Here is a 22,150-nt window from a genome sequence, read left to right on the forward strand (position 1 = left end):
TTCAATAAAACACACCCGGACTTTCATTACATTTTTATCAGTTATGGTAATGAATGGAGAGAAATAGCCAGTAATGTAGCTGTATACAGAGATCAAATTGTGTTTTCATTAAAAAACAGAAAAAAAAAAGACAAACTTAAAAAAAAAAGAATAAGATTGCGCCCAGCTTTACAATACCTTTAGAAAATAAGCCAACTAAACTGAACAACATTAACAATAATTATAGCAGGTCAACAGAATATTCATACCACTGGAAGCAGAGGATGGCTGTGTAGTCTGAATTCTATCATCCTCCTAACATCAGATGCAGGCAGGACGCCGTGTGCTCTTAAACAATTTAATGGCCGGGGGACGAGAAGACAAGTCTCGCCACTTCAGACTCTTCTGCTAGGAAAACAACTGCTGCAAAACAGTTATCCTTTTACTCCATCAGAATTTCATTTCCAACCTTCGGCCCAAAACGCAATTTTTATACCAAGCAGGTCGACACAACCGGGCGGCTAATAGTTACTTTTCATTATATGTAGAAGCTGATTTAAAAATCAAGATTTACTGCCTTTTTTTTTTTTTTTACCCCCCCCCCCCCTCAACCTCGGAGCAACTATCATTACAGCCTAATTCTAAGATTATTAGATCCACTTTTTTTTTTTACTTCCTTTCATTAAACTATGATCAGTTATGACACTAGCAAAAAAATAACTGGCCAAGTGACCACATAATGAGAGTAGTTATCGAAGAGTGGAGGAAATACAATTCAGACTGCAGAATAATAAAGACGAGTTCACCGAGAGCGCAGTGACGTATAGCAGAGACGAAAGTGCAGTTGACATGTTTACTCTGGGATGTCTAGGCTGCAGAGCTGGATTTAATATTTAATATTTAAATGAATGAACGATGGAGGTCTCAGAAAGATGGGAAAGTGGTGGTAAGGAGGAGATCAGATTTCCCTTTGGCTGCTCCCGTACACGCTCTCATCACTGTAGGCAATGTAGAGGAAAAAGTCCTCTTCGTGATGCTCCTGACGAGAAAAAAAACAAAAAAAAAACACATTAAGAGTTTATTTAATTTAAACGGGACAATGCAACGAGTCGCAAAACTGAGTTAAGGGTTCTTGCCTGGTACAACAGGCCCATGGTGGCTGAGGTGGGTGGAATGACATTGTTTACAAAGAAGAAGAGAGCATCCTCAGCTCGCAAGTGGATTCTTTTCCGGATTAAGAAGTAAAACTGGCCCACTGTTGACAAAAAAAAAAAAAAAAAAAAAAGAAGTTGTTGAAAACACAAACTTAATATACATAGGTTAGCCCACTAAGTGCAGTGGTTACCTGTCAAGTCAGAGGGGACAAGGTACTTCTTCTTATCCAGATCTCCTATTCTGGCTTTAGGAGCCTTTTCCACAATGACCTAGAGAAGCAAAGGAGAGATAAAAACATTGTTCAATATGTTCTCAATCAGTGAATCCACCGCTTCACCACTAAACGGAGTGTGTTCACCGAATACTTTGACCACGTGTTTGTCAAGACAAAAAAAAAAAAAAAAAAGGATCTGAGGAAGTACCGAATGGGCGACCGAGCGAGGGCTGAAGTGATCCAAATAAAGCTTGTTGACAGCAGCTAAGGTAAGTCAGCCAGAGAGAAACGTGTTTACAGAGAAAGGCTTGGAATCTGGTGGTTGGTTTGGAAATAGAGCGCACACAGCACAAGTTTTTTCTTCTTCTTTGAACCTAAAAATAGTGCTTAGAGCAACTCATCCTTAAGCGCTTAAATGATTCATCACTTGACTGTACAGAAGAGTGATTAGGAGATGCTTTAAATGAATAAAATGTCTACTTTTCGTTGTGATGGTGATGTGGTCAGAGTGGGTGTTACAATCAGGAAAATCAGACTGCGGCTGCTGCTTATGCTCCAATTGCCTGATTAGTGGTTCCCCTAGTCCGGCCTTGCTGTCCTTTTTTAAAAATAGGTTTTTATTTGATAAAGTTAGACGCCATTTTGAGAATTTGCAATGGGAAGAATAAATATAAACAGAATACAGTTTGTTAGCAAGGTAGCCCAGAGGAAGCAGCTAATTGTTCAAGCTTTGGTTCTACAAGGCTGGAAGTGATTTACCTGAAAATAAGTACATGCAGTTTGAAATAAAAACAATATTACGTCAATGTTTTCAGCTCAACAAAAATCCACAGGTTAGACAAAGCTCGTGCTAAGTTAGCCTGTGCAAGATTCTAAGATTTTAACTTACTTTAAAGTTTATTTCAACATTTGTGTAACAACAAAAAAGATTCAAAGCAGAGTACTTTGTCAGCATTTTTTTTAATGCTGAAAATGTAATATGCTCAAGTAACAAACAAGACCTTTGGGCTGAAAAAAGAGACTATTACAAGTCTGATAGCTGTTCAAAACACTAAAAGAGAGACGGATTATCAAGGATCATTTACTGAACGTTTCAAGGCAATATCAGAAAAATAAAGTCTATTTTTTGTCATCTTACTCCTAAAATATCCTTGGTTTTATTGGACATTTCTTTTATTTGCCTTTCAAAATGTGCTCATCTATTTTTTTCTTTTATTAATATATCTAATAGAAGCTCATGTATGTATTTTATTCAAATGTCTTCTTCTTAAATCTAAAAATAACTTCTTTTTTTAAAGTAGCCATCCAAATAGCAACTTATTTTTATAACTCATTCTACTGGAAATGTATCTGCAACTACACAACACATATAAAGTGCTTATTTGATCGAATGTTGTAAACAAAGGCGAGAACATGACATGAAATACTGTGGTAGCCTTTCCAAAAATTGCTGTGTAATTGTTGTGCTCATCCATGATCGATCTGTTGCCTGATAAAAAGGATGTGAAGGTAACGTCAGTGAAACTAGACGGGAAGAGAAAAGGTGAAGCTCATCTCACAATCACCAGATATGGTCACATGAGGCTTTGATCCAGGCTGTCTTGTTCGGTCGGGATGAGGTAAACAGCACAGCCTATACAATCTAATGAATATCCGGCGAAAACAAACAGTCTTTTCTTTAGGGGTAACTATTTTTAATCCGCCCACATCTAGTTAATTTCAATGTTTACCCTTAAAAATAAACATAGCCATCTTTTTTAAAAAAAAAAAGCATTCACAGTGATACGTGATCTAAAATTCTAGATTAATATACATAAGGATGAAATACAGGAAGCTAGCTTGACTACCTGGCCTGTTAACTGCGATAACCTCTGTCGTCTTTAGCTAACGACTATGTTTACTAGCGTGGCAGCTGAAAATGGACACAACCACGTCAACAAATACGTTTGAATTACTTTATACGTTTATTGAGTACTTTTATTTCGAGTTTTCTAACAGTCACAACACAAAATGTGTGTATCTAAAAAGCCTTCGCGTCTTCCGTCAACGAACGGAGCTACCATGTTAGCCACTTACTGGGACCCTGTCCGGGTACTTCTTCCTTATTTTCTCGCCCTCGGACCGCCTCTTCTCGAATGGATGCTCCTCTTTGTACTGAAACTTCATCGTTTGAAGAGTTGACAGACAACAAGTCGGTCACTCCTGGTTTAAAATGGACTAGGTTTTCCCGTTCAGACAACGACTCAAACCGCTGACACAAACACACTCGATGCTAACTAGCTTTAGCTCACCACAGCTGTTTTTTTGCCACTGGCGGAGGGATACAATAACAACATGACGTAGACAAAGAGTCTAGTTCGTAGGGTGTAACTCAACACGTTTCCTTGCAGGTACAATCAGTAGTTAGTCAAGTTAAACGGTGTATTTTGATATTGGACATACTTTTGTGGTATAAGATGTTCGCGGGATAGTTTTCCAAGGAACTATTTTATTTTTGTGAACCGCCGCGCATATGGACGCTGGGCAGGGCCGTGAGGAGGTATCTGTCCTTGTCATATGACCGAGGCCCAGCAGCAGCAGCGGAGATGAAATTTCAAAAACACCCAGTCTTACTTTTGGTTTTACTTATGTAATGCGTTGGGAATTGTTAGATAAAAGCAATATTATTTAAATGATCGTGCCCTCATTCAATTTTTCTTAAACAAACACACTAAAAAGAAACGACATTTGCGGATTAAGGTTGTAGTACAACAAAAATATTTAAAGCACTGAGACAGATTGATAATTTTTAGGCTTGCTAGCTTGTTTTACGGTGTATATTAACAAAAGAATAAATGAAAATTTTGAGGCGAGCATAAATTTAAAACAAAATCCCTCCATTATGCATTTAGAATAGTAGACTGTTACTGGAATTTCAGAATTACATTTTGAATTTCTCTTAAACTAGAAATTCATAACGATAATATTTTAGCTATAACCAGGCTACCTTTATTAAAGACCAGCCTCCTAAAATATATCCAAAACAAATGCCAATCTATTGCGCAAGGCAGTGACTCCATGACTCCCCATGCTCATGTGACTTCCGCATTACAGGCATCATTAAAGTTGACAGTGAGGTAGACTACAGAGACCGACAGAGACTCTGTGTTTGACAGCATGTTCTGAAAGTGAAAACTGATCTACTTCTAACTGGAATTACATATTGTACAATTTTTAATTAACCAATTCTGTTGCACATTCTTCTGAAGTAATTTTTAAAATAACTACAGAGTATGTAGAAATGTTTTCCTCATTGTACAGTATTTTTTTTTATTATTGTTTATAGTCTATTTGCGGTTATCACCTGTCACTTTGCTGCTGTTGCACAGAAATTTCCCATTGTGGGAAAATAAAGAATATTTATCTTTTTTATTTTAATCTACTCCATTGTTTCCAGCCAATGATTTGATTGTTATAGTTATACATTTGGACATTCTGGGTCTTAAAATATTTGGATGAAAATCTGATTTTTCTAGCTGACACTTGGACATTATATATCGATGTTATTTTGTTCCTTAAAAATAATGTGAAGATTAATTTATAAATTATCAGGGCTCATCTTTTTAGGTACAGGCAAAAAAAAAGTGTATTAATTTTGACAAAGCATAAATAGTCTAAAAATAAGAACTTTTATTGCAGTGGAATAATGACAAATTATGAAATCCAACTTTTACTTTGAGAATATCCTTTTTTTCTATGAAATATTCCATGAAGTCAAAAGTGTCAGAAACAGAGTGGTGCCACAATTATTTGTAGTCCAAAGAATCTTCTTTAAAATAAATTATTGATTAAATTTAAGGTCCAAAAGTTACTAGCAATCGTTGTCCAAATTATATCCTAATGTTGTACCAAACTGTCCTAAATGAAAATAATGATATAAGTTGCATAAGTCTCTTTGCAAATCTTTTAACACATGGCTTTTGTAAAGAGACTTTTTTGGGGGGGTTTTTTAGAACAAAATTAGTGATCGAATTTGTAAAAGTGACTGTAAAACAATTTTTTTGGGCGGGGTCTAAATCACAGGATCCAGTTTAAAACTACAGTGTAAGAAAGTCTAGAACCCAATTTCTTTAAATTTCTTCATCCTCAGTCAGTCTTTGTGGGTTTACTGATGTTTTGGGTCGTCATGCTGAAAAAAAAAAAAAAAAAAACCTCCAACAAATTATATTATTTTCCAAACCTTTTCCAAAAGTGTTAAATTGTAATTTCTAAAGTGTAACTTGATCACGGAGAGGGAGAGCTACCAGTGAAGGCCCCAACTCTAGGAACCAAAGTTTGAAATAACAAAAACGATAACCGTTTTGTACTTTAATTTGAAACTCTAGAACACAGCTAGCAAGCTGACTTTTTTTTTTCATTTCATACCTGTAATTCAAAACACATAAAATAAGACCAAGTTTGTTCCTTCAGCCATCCTGAAAAGAAGAGTGCGTACCACCAGTGTAGTTCTCCGTTCAGGCCACATGGTGGCAGCAGATCATCCAAACTGAATTCCAGCTTTTTTTCTCTTCACCCCCACCAAACGAGCGGAAGCAATTAGAGAATAAAATACGAAGCCATCATGCTGTATTATTGTGAAAAGGAATGAAGCTGCATAAGTAGCAGGTCGATACTGACGAGTGTTTTATTAGTAACACAGACATGGAGACAGAGCCGATAAGAAGCCGCTGTGAGCTTTGACGAAACTGACATTGTTCAGAAGGCATTTTTAAGATGGAGGGTCTTACAGCTGAACCCATACAATCTGGGGTGGAAACAGAACAGGGAAGGTTGTAAAACAAAGAATCTGCAACAAATCAAAAAAAAAAAAAAAAAAGTGGGAAGTAAGGGGGTTAAGTGCAATTTCCTATTAGGTAAGTCCAGGATGGCATTAAATGAGAGAGCAAAACATCATTTATGGAGAATTCATTCTTATCATATATCATATTGGCAGAAAACAATCAGATATGGAAAAGCGGCACGGCAGTCCACATATCATTAACAAGCCATTTGTTTTTCTTACGATGTTCAAGTCTTATTTCACCGAGTCCCAAGAGGAGCTTGGGGGGGCAAAGAGTGATGATCCTGACAGGAAGTGGGAGGAAAAGATCTGTCCAGGCAAAAAAGAAAAAAAAAAAGGCCTGCGGATGTTTTATGTCAAGCAAACTCCACCAAATTGCAATATGTCAGTGAATCCACTCTTGTTGGGCAGACGAAAATAGTACCTTAGAAATGAATGAATCAATATCTGTGGACGATGTTGGTCTAAAGAAAAAGCAACAATGAAAGGTTTATTTTTCTACGCTACCCCCTTGATTTGCACCAGGAAGGTAAGATGAGGCGGCTGCTGAAGTGCAGTGATGATGGCGGTAGAGGTGAGGAGGAAATAATGACGTAGAATCGTCTTTGTTGCTTCGCTGATCCGCTTCTTTATCCCCACGTGTCTTCCAAAAAAGTTTAAAAAGGACTAACAAGCTCCAACTCACTTACACAGCTCCCCTCCGTACTCATACAGTCAGTATCAGGAGCTATAAGGCAGAGAGGCTCCATTTTGTTTTAGAAAAAAAATAAAGACTTAAGGAGGAAAAAAAAAAAACCCAGCCGGCTCCCTCTCCCTCCCCAGTAGTTCTTGGGTTCTGGTGATCCCATACTGTTCATCCCGAGTTAGGCGCTCACCCCAGCCTCTCCCATCTCCTCCAGGACACGTCTGGGAGGGTCGGTGGGTCGTCAGAGAGGGAAAGGAGGGGAGGATGGAGACCGGCGGAGAGGAAGAGACTGCTCGACAAGCAACACGCCTCCCTGTTCGGCCAATCACCAGAGCCGGTGCTGATGGAGGTTTCGACTGAGGACGGAACGAACGTCAGCGGTGAACCTGCGGCAAACGGAGAGACGGGAGTGACATGGGCAAGAGGTTACGATAGGTGTCTTAGAGAAATTTCAACTTTTTTTAGAGAAAATATTAACTTGGAAATTACTCTGCTTTGTTCATGCATCGACAAATATTAGCTGGAGGATTTATGAATGCAAATGCAGCTTTGATTAGCAGTAAGTCAAGCACTGATCAACATATTTGATTCCTTGACGTTTGTTTCATAATTGCTGACTGTATAATATTTTTATTATGTACAGCACTTTGAACTGCCTTGTTGCTGAAATGTGATAAACAAATAAACCTGGCTTATCCCTGACTATCTTCAGTCCGACTCCAACCTCTCCTCTTCCTCCATCCCAGGCAAATCTTTTTTAAATTTATACAGGTAATAATATTTATGAAACAAGAGTTCAGCTCCATTCTTTGTAGAATTGGCTTTCACTCGGGGTGAATACAGCTGCAGGTTTGTCTCTACCAGCTTTGCACCTTGAGAGACTAAACTTTTTGCTCATTCTCATTTGCAAAAAAAGCTCAAACTTAGTCATGCTGAGTGTAAGGCATCAATTTTAAAGCTTTTCATTTCAAAGCTGGGCTATTTTACCACAAGACTTCACTTCCATCTAAGTCCTACCAATGCAGCTGACTGTATTTCATGGCTGCATGAACCTCCATCTTCCCACTTCTCTGGCTTGTTGTAAAGTTTCAAATAAACACCATATGGCTTTATGGCAATAATGATCATCTCTGGTCCAATTTTTCAATAAAAGGACAGATTTGACCAACTTTACCATCTGCTTCTTCGCATAATGCTCTCCTTGCCGTTCCTGTCACTTTAGGAAGACTGCAATATTGTTTTACATCCTAACCCTCGTGGTTTAAACTTCGGCTCCTGATGAAACTGGTATGAAAAATATCTCATTCCGTTTTTATTCTCCAGTCTTAAACACCAACTGCCTGTATTACTTGGATTAAAATGGGATGGTTCAAAATGTCTGCTTTCAGGTGAACTTTGTTACCTTAGTGCATCCAGCATAGGCAGCAAGTTTAGAAGAGCTGTGTCACTAGGATCGCTGAACCAGGACTTAATGGGTATTGCATTGTCTGTAGGGCAGAAAGCAGCCAGTCAGTCGAGACAGAGGACAGGACATGCTTCACTTCATCATTTCAAACAGGCATACCACTGAGTTCTCAGTCAGACCCAAATGCAATTAACGAAATATGAAGTTTGTAATGCATGTTAAAAAAAGAGTGCCTCGACCACCCAACTCAAATTATTCACTCTTATCTGCAGTCTGACGGGAAAAAAAACAAAAATAGATCTGCTTGAATTATAAAGGATCAAGGCATTGTCAAATCAGAGACAAACTCAACCAACAGTGGCACCGATATTACATTATGTATTAATCTTAAAATGTGTGACAGCGTTCTGCTAAAGCCGATTTCAACAACATCAGTACATTAAGTCATTGAGATAATTTCACAGCTGTTTAAAGACACGAGATCTGATGTACAAACTTTCTAAAGTTTCTAAGTGTAAATCTTGAACGAGCCTGCTGCTGCTTATAGCTAATAGCCATTAAATTGATTCTGTTTTTTTTATGTATACATCATAGACTTGTGACATGATTATTGATTCAGTCACCACCTCCTCTGGCAGCTGGAAGCTGCATCAGCAACATGTTCACAAAGCAGCCGACCGGCCCAGCTAATTAACATCTGAAGACTGTTACTTTATATTAATGTTCTGATCAAAAAGTACTTTGAAAACTATCATTATACTAAGAACAGATACTCAAGGTTATCATATCACTTTTATATTCTTAATAGTTGTATAACTTGTTTATGTGTGTATTAATACAATTCTTGTCATAAATTTTTGATCGTACCGTGGGAATCTCACACAGGCCCATTTATAAAGTTTCAACCTTGAAAGATGCTACAGAAAAGCAAACAAGGAGTTCATTCAGGTCACCATGGAGACCCCATTCTAATCACACAGCAGGTGATGTTTTGTTAGCAACATCACCAAGTTAGAGGACACTACAACAACCAGTCAGCTCTGCTTCTGCTTATTTTTCCACCGTGTGTCCTGCTGTTCCTTTTGTCGAGTTTTAGCTCAGGCTGCTTCCTTTTTCTCTTCAGCCTCTGACGGCCGCTGCATAAAGGTTCAGGTCTGTGGTTCTCAAACTGCGGTATGTGGACCAGTGGTGGTGCTAGGTAAGCTTCACAGAAAGACCTGTGACGCAAAGCTAGACAGCAGAGATGACCAAGAGGTGAGAGGTTTCACCACACTGTGGCCTGGGCTCCAGACGGAAACCACTTGAAAAGGTTGTGCAAGAATATTTTAAGAAGCCCACTTGAAACTGAAGTGGCTGAGTTTGAGACGAGAGTCGGAGGCTGCTGCTGCAGCAGCAACTAAAAATGTGTTGAGTTATTGGTTATTCTGATGATGGATAAACAATTGGCACATTTTGCAGATTTTTTACTTAACAGCCAAGGCCTTTTTTTAAATATTAGAAACATTAAAATATCAAAAATAAATAAATAGTTCATTTCCTTTTATAAATAAAAAAATAAAAATTTTATTGCCTGAAATGCAATAGCAGCATTTTCTTAATGTTTTGCTTTATTATTTGTTGCAAAGAAAGCGTCTGCAGCTAAAAACAAACAAGCACCTTTGACTATATTCACCAATATTCTGCCTGACTTTTCTCAATCTTCATACAGGCTTGGTTTTATATGTAGACTAGACTCTTAAAAAAGACTAGCAAAAGGTGCTTAATAGGATATTTCTTTATTTTTTTCTTACTGAACTATGCGACTCGAGGAGTTCTGGGTAGAGCATATTTACAGACAAAGAATATTTTTTCATCTTTAACGCAAAAATGTATACATTTTTCATATAGTTTTGGCTTAATTGCTGCTCTGACTGTGTTGTTCTTTCAGAAAATAACCGTTTTTAAGTCAAAAATCTAGTTAACGATTAATCAATTACTAAATTAGTTGACAATTATAAAAAAAAAAATTAAAAAAACAATTCATCCCATTAAAAATTGATTGCTTCAGCCCTAATAAGACCTAGTAAGAACAAAAGACACAAACCATGTGAAAATAGGATTAAAATAATTTAAAACTTGTATTGTGTCATTGTGAGGCAGAAGAGGGGCCAATATGCTGTGATTGGCGAGACTGTTCAGTTTGTTAACGTACATAATGGAGTTAAAACTGATCATAATCCATTTCTAATGCTTTTAATCTCCAACTATTTGATATAAGGTCATCATATTTGGATGACCTCTATGTTTACAAACGGAGACACCTTTCTGCAAATGTTCTCAACATATGATCTATAACTTTAAACATTTGGGATCAATTTGAATGTATTATACAGTAAGTCTTACCTGGATGGCTTCGATAAGCACCAGGCGAGTTATCCAGGATAACAATACTGGACAGGTCATCATGTACTACAGACAGGTCTTTAATATAACTACCTAGATCCAATGTACAATGCTGGGAGAGAAAAAAAAAGACATAATGAAAGAGTGACTAAATGAAAATGTCTGATTTAACACACACACACACACACACACACACACACACACACACACACACACACACACACACACACACACACACACACGCACGCACACAACGCTGAGCAGTACCTGTCTGTAGTATCTGCGTTTCAGGATGTTCCTATTGTTGTCCAGCTTGTCTGCAACTGCTGAGCCGTAGATCTCCATGCTGGCTGTGAAAACCACCAGCTCATACCACTGGCTCACCTGTGCACACACATCGTTCAGGGCACACAACAGCGGACGAGTTGGAGTCATCAGGGGCACGCATGCAAAGCAAATATTAGCTTACAGCTTCAAGAGGAACAGAAAGGAAACCCGAGCAGAGCAGAGCATGTTGGTGGGTTTCCACCGCTAATGGTGCAGTAGAGCTGACTGACACTCACCACTTCTAAAAAGAAGTCAACGTGCGGCCTTTTATGTACAAAGAATCTGACTGGATGCTTGTCTATGACGACCTGCACGGAGGAGCAAACACACACACACAGACACAGAGGCAGGTCAGTCGGGGAAGACGGGATTCAGACCCAGTCGTGTGTGTTATTTGTGCGACAGTCGGCCATTTACTTTGAGGATAAAGTCTGGCGGCGTGCCAGGTCTCACTGTGGGCCGCAAGACACCGTCGTGGTGAGAGTGGATCAGCGTCTCGTCCAGGTCCAGAACCAGGATCTTCCGCTTTACAGCATCTAGGATTTACAGAACAATAAATACGCAGTTTGAAATCTTGGAAATTTTGATGTTGAACTGGAAATAAAGCATTAAAAAAAACAACAACAATAAAACCATTTTCTGATTGTTTTCAAGTTTGGTCCACTTTTACAGTCACTTATTGGAACTTTACAGTCAAATTTCTGACAGAGGTTGTGATTTTATGTTCTCAAATAACCAAATTACCATAAATAAAATAAAAATGCAAAAGAAGAGAAAGGGCATCATAAACCTTTTTCTGATTATTTAATGATATCTATATTTTTTCATAAATTATGAACACTGCTTTAGGGCAGTATTGCACACATTTTTTAATATTAATTAATATTATTTGAAATAAAAAAATTTTATGAGATGCTTTACTTTATCTCATTCACACACATATCTGGCATGTAGAAAGATGATCTTGAGTCTCCATATTTTATAAGCTGCCAAGATGTGTTTAAAAAACCCAACAACAAACAAACAAACAAACCGCAAAACCAGTTTATCTTTTACTGCAGCAGCATAATTTTACACTGTAAGCTTTGGAGGTTTTCCTATTACAGCTTTGGGCAGGTTTAGGGGATTGGAGCTTTTCTTGTTTCCTGACATTTCCAGGGTTTAGGGTTAGAGTAGGGTTGCTAATCCAACAGCAACTAACGATAACCAAGTTTTCTTAATACTTATCTTTATCAGAGAAATGCAGAAACAAAGCAGTGCATAAAAACAGAGCCAACAAAAAGAAAATAAAAACATTTAACTGCAAAAACCATTGATGTTTGTCCATCTATGTTATAAAAACAACTCCTCAGGAAATTCTCAGGCTCGGCATTTATAAACGGCCTCTTTCAATAGAAAATGTAGTCACATGGTTTGGCTATTTCTGGATCTTGTACTTATCTTCAACGTGTTGCAGTGAAGGAACAGTTTTGCAAATTGCTCTAAATACTCCAATATCTTCTAATCACCGACCTGATTTCTGCATTAGTTGCTCTGTCTGTATTTAGACCCAAAAAAATCTGTCTTTAAACACAAAGAATTTAACATATTAGCTCAGAATATTAAGTGTGTGTAACTGTTTTTGTAATAAATGTTTTTTTTTTGTTTGTTTTATGATGTGGACCCCAGGAAGAGTAGCCATTGGCTAATGGGGATCCAAATAAGCAAGCAAACAAATATGAAAAAAAAAAAAAAAAAAATCTGAAAAGATGTGTGAGAACAAGGCGGCCCAGTAACACCAGTTCTGTCAGGAGGAATGGGCCAGAAATCCAGCAGTGATTATGAGAAGCTTTTGGAAGGAAACTCAGAGTTAACTGTCCTCATTATTCAAGGTGAAGAAATTTTTCCAACCCCAACTTATCTGGAACAGGAAATGTTTGATCCGACTGAATGACGGTGAGAAAAAAAGGTTGTTTTTTATGTAGTGTATGTAAATATCTTGTTACAACTGTGCATCTTCAGAAAAACAGCAAAACATTAAAATAAAATCTAATTTCCATCAATAGAAAAAAGCTGAATCCACCTAAAAAATACATTTAAAAAATTGTATCTGGAAGAATCTGTGACCATTCACCTTGGCAGCTTACTTAAAACTTAGATTAACTATTAGTGACCAGAAGAGTCAAAAGGACATTTTTCTTTGTCATTTGCAATTAGAAATTATGTGTTATTTATTTCTTAATTAAAAAAACAAAAAAACAAATTGAGAACAATGCTACCTGCCGATTGAAAGACCCTTATGAACGCTGCTTCTACTGGACATGTGGTTGTGGAAACCAGACCACAAGCTGACCAGTTAGTGAAAATGAACCATCAAGCCTGTCCAGACTGGACCTGAATATTTCCAGCAGAGGTCAGAGCAGTGAGAGAGAAGCTGAATAGAAACCTAATCCTTCCTCTTGGCCCAGTGTGACTGAAAGGCCAAGAGCACACCTACACCTCTTCCATTTGCATCCCTTCTCCATTTCCTCAACTCAAACATGGTGGAACAGCAGCAGGTGATCCTAAAGAGGCTGAGCAGCACGCTTCAGTGTAATTAACAGGTTTACAGTCTGATAGAGGATCTTGTCCAGTTAAAATAAAATGTGACCACTACTATATGCTTTTACATAAAGGCAGGTCAGGTTTCCTCTGCCTGTACGTTTAGAGCTGAGCAACAGAAAGACATTTTCTGATTATGTACTGTAAACAAAATTATTCTAGGTGCTCAACATGTTTCCCTCTGAGCTGAGAAGGTAGAGTCACTTTTACCTTCTATGGTGGACATGAAGGAAAGTACCTCAAAGCATCCGAAGAAGAAGAAGAAACAGCATGGAGGAATAAACTCCAAGCTAAAATAAAGTGATGATCACACAGCTTAAGGTGAGGAAGTGGTGCATGTGTGCTGAGCTTCTTTTCTGCACAATCACTTCCTTCTCGACAAACTGGTTTAACTTCCTAACTTTCCACAGTAGAAATGTGTTGTGATTGTCAGTCCGGACAAAAACAGCAGCACAAAGCATGCCGCCGTCTGAAGGGTTTCGCAGACGCCAGATATGATTTAGCAGAGAGAGAGAGAGGGATTCATGAAAGAAGACGAGTGTGTACTCACTGAGTCTGTTTCTGGAGATGGGCGACAGGGGCAAAATGTCGTATCGCACCGTCTGATACTGGATTATCTGAAAATGAACCAGGCAAATGAGACAGTCAGTTCTCATCAGAGCAGAACACCGGGAACAAAAAAAACGCAGCACAGGATGTACAAAACAGTGAGGCATGGTGAGGCAACCAAGACAAATAATGAATGCATCAATCAAAGACTCAGACTTTTACATCGGCTCCCTAGTGTAAGCAAACTGTGCCAGACTACTGATCTCCTGTTCAGTAATCTGGAACAGACTAATTTGTGGTCCACAGTTGAAGCATAGTGAAGGATCTGTGATGCTGGGGGACTGTTTCTCTGGGGAACCTAGTTAGAATCCATGGCTCAATGAACTCTGAAACATTTTAGATAGAAATGTGGCAGAGGAGGGTCGCTACATCAACAGGGTAATGACCGAAAGCTTCAAGCCAAACATAAAAACTGTTTTTGACCTGGTCATCTCAGTTCACAGAACTAAATCTTCTAGAAAGCCTGTGGGGTGAGACGACCCAGGAGCCTAGATGATCTGATGGGACTGCACAATGGTCAGAGATCTGCCATCTCTTTATGCCGCCATCTTGTTAAACGTTACCAAAAACCAAAAACCGTCCAAGTGGCAAAAGAAAAGAAGACCGTGAAGGACATCAAAAGCAGGTGTTACGCTACTGCTAGAGCTGCAGGGCATGAAAACGAAAAAGAACCATTGCTGAATGCTGCAATGATGATTATGATTGACCTACATTACTCTGACCTTTCTTTTGCTTTCTCACAATGTTCCCACCCCTTTGAGTTTTACCATCTAGGCCACTATAAATATACAGGAGGTGTGAATTCAGAGTTGAACCAACAGACCATATATAAACTACCTGCATGCTGATACTTGATGCACAGCACTTAGAATATCGCATCCTAACAAATATTGCATTCAAATACTATTTGCAATTGCAACGCTGCACACTTTGATAATGCGATGTCCATTAGAGTTAGAGTTACATGTACATAGTTGGGGCTACCTTCGAAAAGATGAGTACTCTTTATAGGGATTAAATTATGTGTTTTCCAGGCCATTTTATAGCACAATTAATTAACTATGATACCATCAGTTGTTGTAAAAAATGAAGTACAAAACATGACTTGCAAGAAATCTGACTCTGTGACTTGACACTTGAAATTGGCCTCTGTCTCTTTAAGAAGCTCCTCCTCTTCATCACAATGCTTCACTATTTTAGGACTGAGCTTCAGCTGAGCTCATCATGGGAACCACTTCTCGCTCTGCCGTCTAAGAACGGCTGTAAATGGCATGAAGGAGGAGCATTGCTGAAGCTGGCGTGTCTTAAAGAAACAGAGACCCAATTTCAAGGCGTTGTATTGTCAAGTCAAATTTCATTGGAGTTTTGATTGATATATATATATATATATATATATATATATATATATATACACACATACACAGAGTGTTTATGACTGAAGGTGACAGTTACTTACTGTGCCTTAAAACGGCACTATGCAAACGGAAAATACACAATACTGAGTCTTCAAACAAAGTTACAGAATTATATACGGCCAACTCAAGCAAGTGGACGTTTGCTGCAACAATAATTATCTGAAAAATATCACACAACGCTAAAAGATTAAAGAGATTTGACTCTGATAAAGCTGTACAATATATGGACTTAATTTTGATACAAGAAATTGATGACGATTACAATTAACCCACATTATCCTGACAACTTGAGCCATTATGTAAAATAATGGCTCATGTTATACCTCAGGCTAAGGCATTTAAGAGTGCATCCATCTTTCCAAAAATACAACATTACTGATATGCAGAGCATGAGTACATGACAGTTGTATTATCCAACCAAATATTGCACCCATACTTTTGTTTGCTATTGGAATACTGCATGCATGCAGTAATATTGTGATTTAATATACCGTGCAGCTCCAGTTCTTGAAGAAAGTAGCAGAAGTAATTTAAAAAACTAGGAGCTCAAATGAAGAAATGGTTTTTATTACCCACTATGACCTGGGAGCAGTTAGCAGGACTCTTTGTTCAGAGTCAGGGGGGTTCGTACGGCGTCAATACATCTGATCAATTAAGAGAGAAGGTCATTCAGGAATATAAAGGTAAGAAGAAAGAGTTTTGAAATCAATACAAACCCCAACAAGGAGCCTTTTTTTCCCCTCCTTTAGTGTGAGTAACAAGTCCAGCTCCAACTGGAGGCAGCTGAAGACAAGCCTGCTACAGCAAAGTAGCTCTTTAAAACATTTTTTTTTTAAAAGGAATAGCCTTTTTATTCTTAAAAGGAGTCATCTTAACAAACCTCCAGTGTTTTTGTCCAGAAGCTGCAGAACAGGGCAGGATAATAAAACTCAATACAGTAATTGAGCATGTTCTGTGCTCCCTGTGTGGCTTTGCTGCTCGGCCCTGGCGAGGATCCTTCAGAGCGCCACTCCTGCACCAGGGGGCTCTGCTCTTTTCCTCACACGGCTATTTTTATCCCCTCAGCTGTCGGTGAGCGTCAGCGGAGCATGGGGGCTCGCACAGAGAAGACGACTTGCTGGGTGACTGAGAGAGCAGCTTGGTACCAGAGCAGAGGATGGGAGGGGGGCGGAGGGGTTTGCCTGGCAGAGTTGACTCTGCAGGGGGAAGCCTGCAGCTGCTGAGCGCCACAGGGAAGCCTCACCCACATCTTTCTGCACTTTGAGCAGAATCCAACTGGAGCCTGCGGATCCAGGAGAATTCCCATACCAGCAGAAAAAAAATAAGCTAAAAACTTTACATATTGTCACCGTTCTAAAATAATGGTCCACGTTACTCTTTTGCTAAAATCATCTTTTGGCAATAAATGACTCATTGTTTAAGAAGGTGAAGTAATCTTGATGTGATTAATCTTAGTATGATAAAAAAAAGTTGATTAATGAGGGTTAATGAAATTTAAACCCTCACAAACCCTCAAACTGTCAGCAGGGTTTCCCCCAGTGTATTATAAGCCTGGCGGGCCACCAGGCTTTAGCATTGCTTATTTATTTAAGTCTTTTTAGAATGTTTGGATTTTTTAAAGATTTTATAGCTGGTGTTCAGGTGTTAATATTCCAATTACACGTAATTATCAAGTGATATTTTCAAAGTTCCTGTCAACTTTAAACATTTTTTAACTCAAAAACACGACGGACCGCTGGGTGAACAACTGACCCAACCACCGGGCTTAAGATTTCTGGGGTAAACCTTATGTCTGTATTGTTGGGATTGTTACCATTTTACCATTTTCTTCAGTTTGCTCAATAAAAGTCTCAATAAACATGAATTCATTTGAAAATATGATAAAAAGCAGCTACTGGATGCACTTTAGTGATACAAATCAAGCTTCTTTTTATGACAGGCATCCTAAATATTCGGATTACAAATGGTTATGTTTTTCAAAAGCAGTATTTTATGGGGATTTGTCACGCTGTAACTGCCACATGGTGACCTAAAAATAATTACCATAAAATATCATAATCAAACTTTAAGTCCATATTGTACTCCCCCATTTATTCTCAATCTTTACAATTATCTATTTATCCTGCATGCAGCCGTAACCAGAATACATCTATTACAATAACTGTCAACAAAATTGTCATCTAAAATGAAACCAAAGTGCGTTTTCCAACCTATTTGCCCATTTTTGTCTTCACTGAATGGTTATTTTATCAACATCCTGCAGGTATAAAATTAGGGTCCTAATCTGGGCTATTTTAAATGATTGGTATCAGGAATCTCAAAGAAAATTCAGTTCCTGATACCTTTGTAAAGATCTACTGTCTGCGTTCATCTCAGCCACGACTCCGGCGGGGCGTCCAAACACATTTCACCAATTTAAAAGCAACATGTTGCTCTTCATGCTTTGCTCAGATATCAGTTTAGATATTTCCAGCGCTCCAGAAGAGGTACACAAAGCAGCTGAAACACTACTTAATTAGTTGTATAGCGTTCAGAACAAAATGTCTGATTACTATCAAAGAAAACAGATGAAGGATCCTAAATGTCTTTGTTGAGTGAGAGGAAAATCACAATGTTACTGCAAATTATGGAATACCCATGGAAGATGTGTTATTTAACCTGTAGTATCAAATTAATAAAAAAATAAAATAAAATAAAGAAAACCTAATTGGGACATCCAGAAATTAACAATTTGCTTTCAAGAGCGACTTGATATCTAAAAAAAAAAAATCTAATTTCTTAATTTAAATGAAAATGAGAGGAAATCAACAGGGTGAATTTTCATAATCAATTAATTATCCTACTTATAAGGACACTACTTTATTAAAATTACTTTAATGTTCAGAGTTTTGCCAGGGTTAGCCCACTGTTTTTGAATTGTTGCCATATTTGGCTGCACACCTGTAGTGCTGCAAGATGATAATCGAAGCCGTTATGCAACACTGATGTGAGTAAGACTGGTAAACAATCATCTCGTCATTTGTTGACGGTACAGTGGAGTAGTGTGAGTTGGATTATAACCAGCCTCCTGTGTTCTTAATCCAATAAGGACCCACATTTTCAGATCAGGTCTGTGTTCACAAATTGAGGGAGTAAAAAAAAAAAATCCCCAAACAAAAACAGGTTTTTAAACATTTTAAATTCACTTAAATCATCCGGGCAAATGTGCTCACTAACCGCCTAAAGCGTCCTGGATGCGGACGGTTTTCCTCTGGGCCGCATGCTGTAAACAACAGAGCTAAACTGTGAGTTAAAATGAGAGGAAACAGAAGGGGGAGAACAGTGCGCTCTCTGTGCTAACATAATCCCTCTCAGTTCAGCTGGAGCATGGACTCAACTCCTCACTCTCACCCTGCAAGTGTTGCTGCTTCACAATGAACTGCAGCGAGACGATTACGACACGCGGGACGCACCTCCAGGCTTTGTTGGGCTCGATACGCTCCCCGCTCCAGCTGAAGTCCGCTCACGTTTCAGCGCCTACGCAGGCCCGCCTGCGACTCGGCAAACACCTGGGAGTAACATCTAAGTTACCGAGCAGGTGGCTTAGATCGTATCGTACGTCATGTTTATTCTTTTGTTTTTGGAAGAGATCGGAGGTGAAGCTGAAACTTTCTTAAAATCTAACATTTGTTCTCGCAAGGCGGTCGTGACTTTGCGCCTCAGCTGGACGAATCAGTCGAAGACGAGATGAAAAAACAATCAGCTAATCAGTGTTATGATTAACTAATAGATTAATGTGCAACAACTCCATAATTTTAGACAATTTATTGTAAAAATGTTATCGTTACTCTTCAAGGGAAATAAAACGTCTTTTCTCTCAAAGGGTCCCAATGTAGGTCCTAGATGTTTAGTTGGACTAAGTGAGCATTAATACTTTTACTAAATTCCTGATTAGCTTTTTAAATAATCTTACAAGAGTTGCATTAAAAGATAAAACCAAATGCATGAGTGAAGAAATCAGAATTGGACAAATTTCCCTCATTTTTCTTCCTGTTTCTATTCAGGAAGAAAAGCAAATTAACTAAGAACTTCAGCCATTTTCAGGCCATAACAGCATCAAAGAAGAGTATTTACTTTAATGCACCTTTTCGGGGTTAAGAATTGGTTTATGCTTTGATACATAAATGGGTATAGTCTGGCAATTCCTTCATTCTCTGCTGGATTAAAAACTCTTGACTTCATCAGAAAAAAAATGCGGCACGGTTTGTTCTTATGTGCTACAGTTGCAAAGAAAGAGAAAAAAATAGAACGGGTCAAATTAAGAATTGTTAAAGAAAATATGTATGGGCAACGAAAAGTTTGCTGTGCATCTCGGTTGCTTGCCTTCTTACAGTTGGTGCTTTTATTACTACTTTAACAAGAATTGGCTCACATTTGCAATAAAAAGATGTGCTATTCTTTTAGTTTTTAAACTGTTTTATTGCGTCTGTCCCTTAACTGTTAACTTACTGTTTGGAGGATTTTACGTGTCTAAATCAGAGTGACTTTGAGGTATAATTAGGTGTTGTGCTGCTTAACTGAGAAACAGAAACGCACCGATCAGGTTGGTTCCCCCTGATCGATAGCAATATCTGTTTTTCCTTTAAGAAGCATGCCATACTTTCACTGCAAGTATAATAAATGCTTATGAAAATATTCTTTAAAGCAAGAATAAGAAGGTAAACATTAGATAAGCAACAATCTGTGCTTCCTGGCGCGTGCATTTCTGATTTTCTTTGTGGTCTGGCCTGCCGTTGATAGATTCCAACATTTTTGCCTTTAAGAACTTCATCTGATAAAAAAATAAAATATAAATATGTTCCAGAATCAGTGTAGTAGTAGAAGCTTTAAATCAAACTGGAAGTGAATGAATAACATTTGACCCATTAATATTAATGAGTTGATTACTAATATTTTTTAATCAACTCAACAATACGAATCAAAGCGCAGGCTTCTGGATGATGTGTTAACAGATCAAAAGCGGTGGGCGTTCTTCCTTTTTGATGCATTTATTAATAGAGTCAAATATTCTGAATTTTCAGTGTCTAGCCTACAGATCAATGACCAGAAACATTTTTTCAGGGGGAAAATTGATCAATAGTCTGTTGTTTGAAAGGACCCTCAAATCTGATGGCGATTGTAGCTTGAAAGGGACGATTTGCAACAAAATAAACATGACTATTATTTAGAATAATTTATCAGAATGCATTTTATGTAATTGTGAGGCATTTGGAGTGTTTTCTTGTCTATAGACTATCTCTGCTTTTTAAAACTGCAACACATATGTCCAAATTGAGATTTTTTTTTTTTTGCACTTAACTTGTGACTCTCAACAGCAAATCTAAGCCCTCCCTATCTATTGTAAACATTGACTCTGCAATGAGCAGCCAACATGCAGGTAAGGCTGTATAATAATCCTATTTGATTTTTTTTTAAGCATTGTGAACAGAAACTTGAAATTACTGTCAAATGCTCCCTCTTTACTGTATGTAATGAACTGTACGTGCAGCTGTAAATCAACATGCAGTTTAAAAGGGCTTTGTGCACTTTGGCATCCTGTGTAACATCTTACATAACTCCCAGGTTGTAAAATATGTTTACACCTCTTCGCCCATGGCTCAGAAACACCCCGAGCGATATCTGTGCAAAAAGTAATTACCTTATTAAATAAATATAATGTGGTAAAAATGATTTTAGACCATAAGACAAAACAAGTCATCTGAGGGTGTAAATATTTGTAAGTACGGACCAGGAGGAAGTGTTTCAGCGCAGATGGGTGTTTTTCAGACCTACAGTCTCAGCAGCCCACTCGTTTTCAAAGCTGTGCTCACCGTTCGGAGGTGCTTCCTGAGGATGTACATGATGAAGCCCCATATTCTGGACGTGACACCGAGGAAAGTGCGGATGCCGAGTAGACACTGCCGGGTTTTCAGCATGTTCATGAGCTCCCAAAGACCCCCACAACGGGTCTGCTTCAAGTCTCGAAAGGAATATTAAAGCACGCCGGTTTGGCGAAGTTGCTCTTGTAAATACAGAGGCGACTTTTAACGTGCTGCTCAGGCAGGGAAATATCCGCCTAAACCAGCAGCTCCTACTGACAAGAGGCCGGGCTCTTCTTCACACTTGTGGCACGGCTAGCTTTACATACAGAGCATTATGACAGGAACACACAGCCGCGTTGAAAGGGAAAGAAGCCGCCTCACGTCGCCTGCTGCTGCTGTATGAACCACAGCACAAACCACCGTTAGCTGATAGCCGAGAAGCTACCGCTAGCTCGACGGGGTGACCACCTTGAAACCGAGGATAAAAATACCCCCAAAAAGCCGTGAAGCCGCTCGCTGACATGCACCGGTACGACGCGGCTTCGCTCTGTGCGGCATCCGAAGAGAGGCGCTTGAGTAAAAGTTCCCCCGAAGTCCAGCCGGTGGGCTTAAAATCAGTTTGTAGTCCACTGGTAGTCCGGAATGAAGCTGCGAGCCGCCATCGCCGCCTTGCCGTCACTTCCGCGAAGAGCTAGGCGCGGCGACGCGCATCGCGTCCACGTGGAAAGAAAACATACCGA

At 38.7% G+C, this 22,150-nt stretch overlaps 2 protein-coding genes and 1 long non-coding RNA gene across 3 annotated transcripts; 1 reads left to right on the plus strand and 2 right to left on the minus strand.

The window, feature by feature from the left end:
* Positions 1 to 18: 18 nt before the first annotated feature.
* LOC106919130 (gamma-aminobutyric acid receptor-associated protein) lies at positions 19 to 3,656 on the minus strand. Its single transcript, XM_014989313.2, has 4 exons — positions 3,425 to 3,656; positions 1,325 to 1,403; positions 1,116 to 1,234; positions 19 to 1,018 (listed from the first exon to the last, which is right to left on the minus strand). Exons 1-4 carry the CDS (start codon positions 3,512 to 3,514, stop codon positions 938 to 940), a joined length of 369 nt encoding a protein of 122 aa, XP_014844799.2. The 5' UTR covers positions 3,515 to 3,656; the 3' UTR covers positions 19 to 937.
* Positions 2,858 to 7,563, plus strand: LOC148154070 (uncharacterized). The gene is made up of 2 exons (XR_015766071.1): positions 2,858 to 2,967; positions 7,067 to 7,563. It is a non-coding gene; the product is annotated as an uncharacterized LOC148154070 (long non-coding RNA).
* Positions 5,989 to 22,128, minus strand: ctdnep1a (CTD nuclear envelope phosphatase 1a). Its single transcript, XM_014989307.2, has 8 exons — positions 21,420 to 22,128; positions 14,097 to 14,163; positions 11,384 to 11,502; positions 11,203 to 11,274; positions 10,907 to 11,023; positions 10,640 to 10,751; positions 8,255 to 8,339; positions 5,989 to 7,238 (listed from the first exon to the last, which is right to left on the minus strand). The coding sequence occupies exons 1-8, from the start codon at positions 21,528 to 21,530 to the stop codon at positions 7,178 to 7,180; spliced, it is 744 nt and encodes a 247-aa protein (XP_014844793.1). The 5' UTR covers positions 21,531 to 22,128; the 3' UTR covers positions 5,989 to 7,177.
* Positions 22,129 to 22,150: the final 22 nt, after the last annotated feature.

The sequence above is a fragment of the Poecilia mexicana genome, unplaced genomic scaffold, assembly GCF_051168715.1.
Source record: "Poecilia mexicana isolate PSO_F unplaced genomic scaffold, ASM5116871v1 scaffold_18, whole genome shotgun sequence".
Classification (NCBI taxonomy): domain Eukaryota; kingdom Metazoa; phylum Chordata; class Actinopteri; order Cyprinodontiformes; family Poeciliidae; genus Poecilia; species Poecilia mexicana.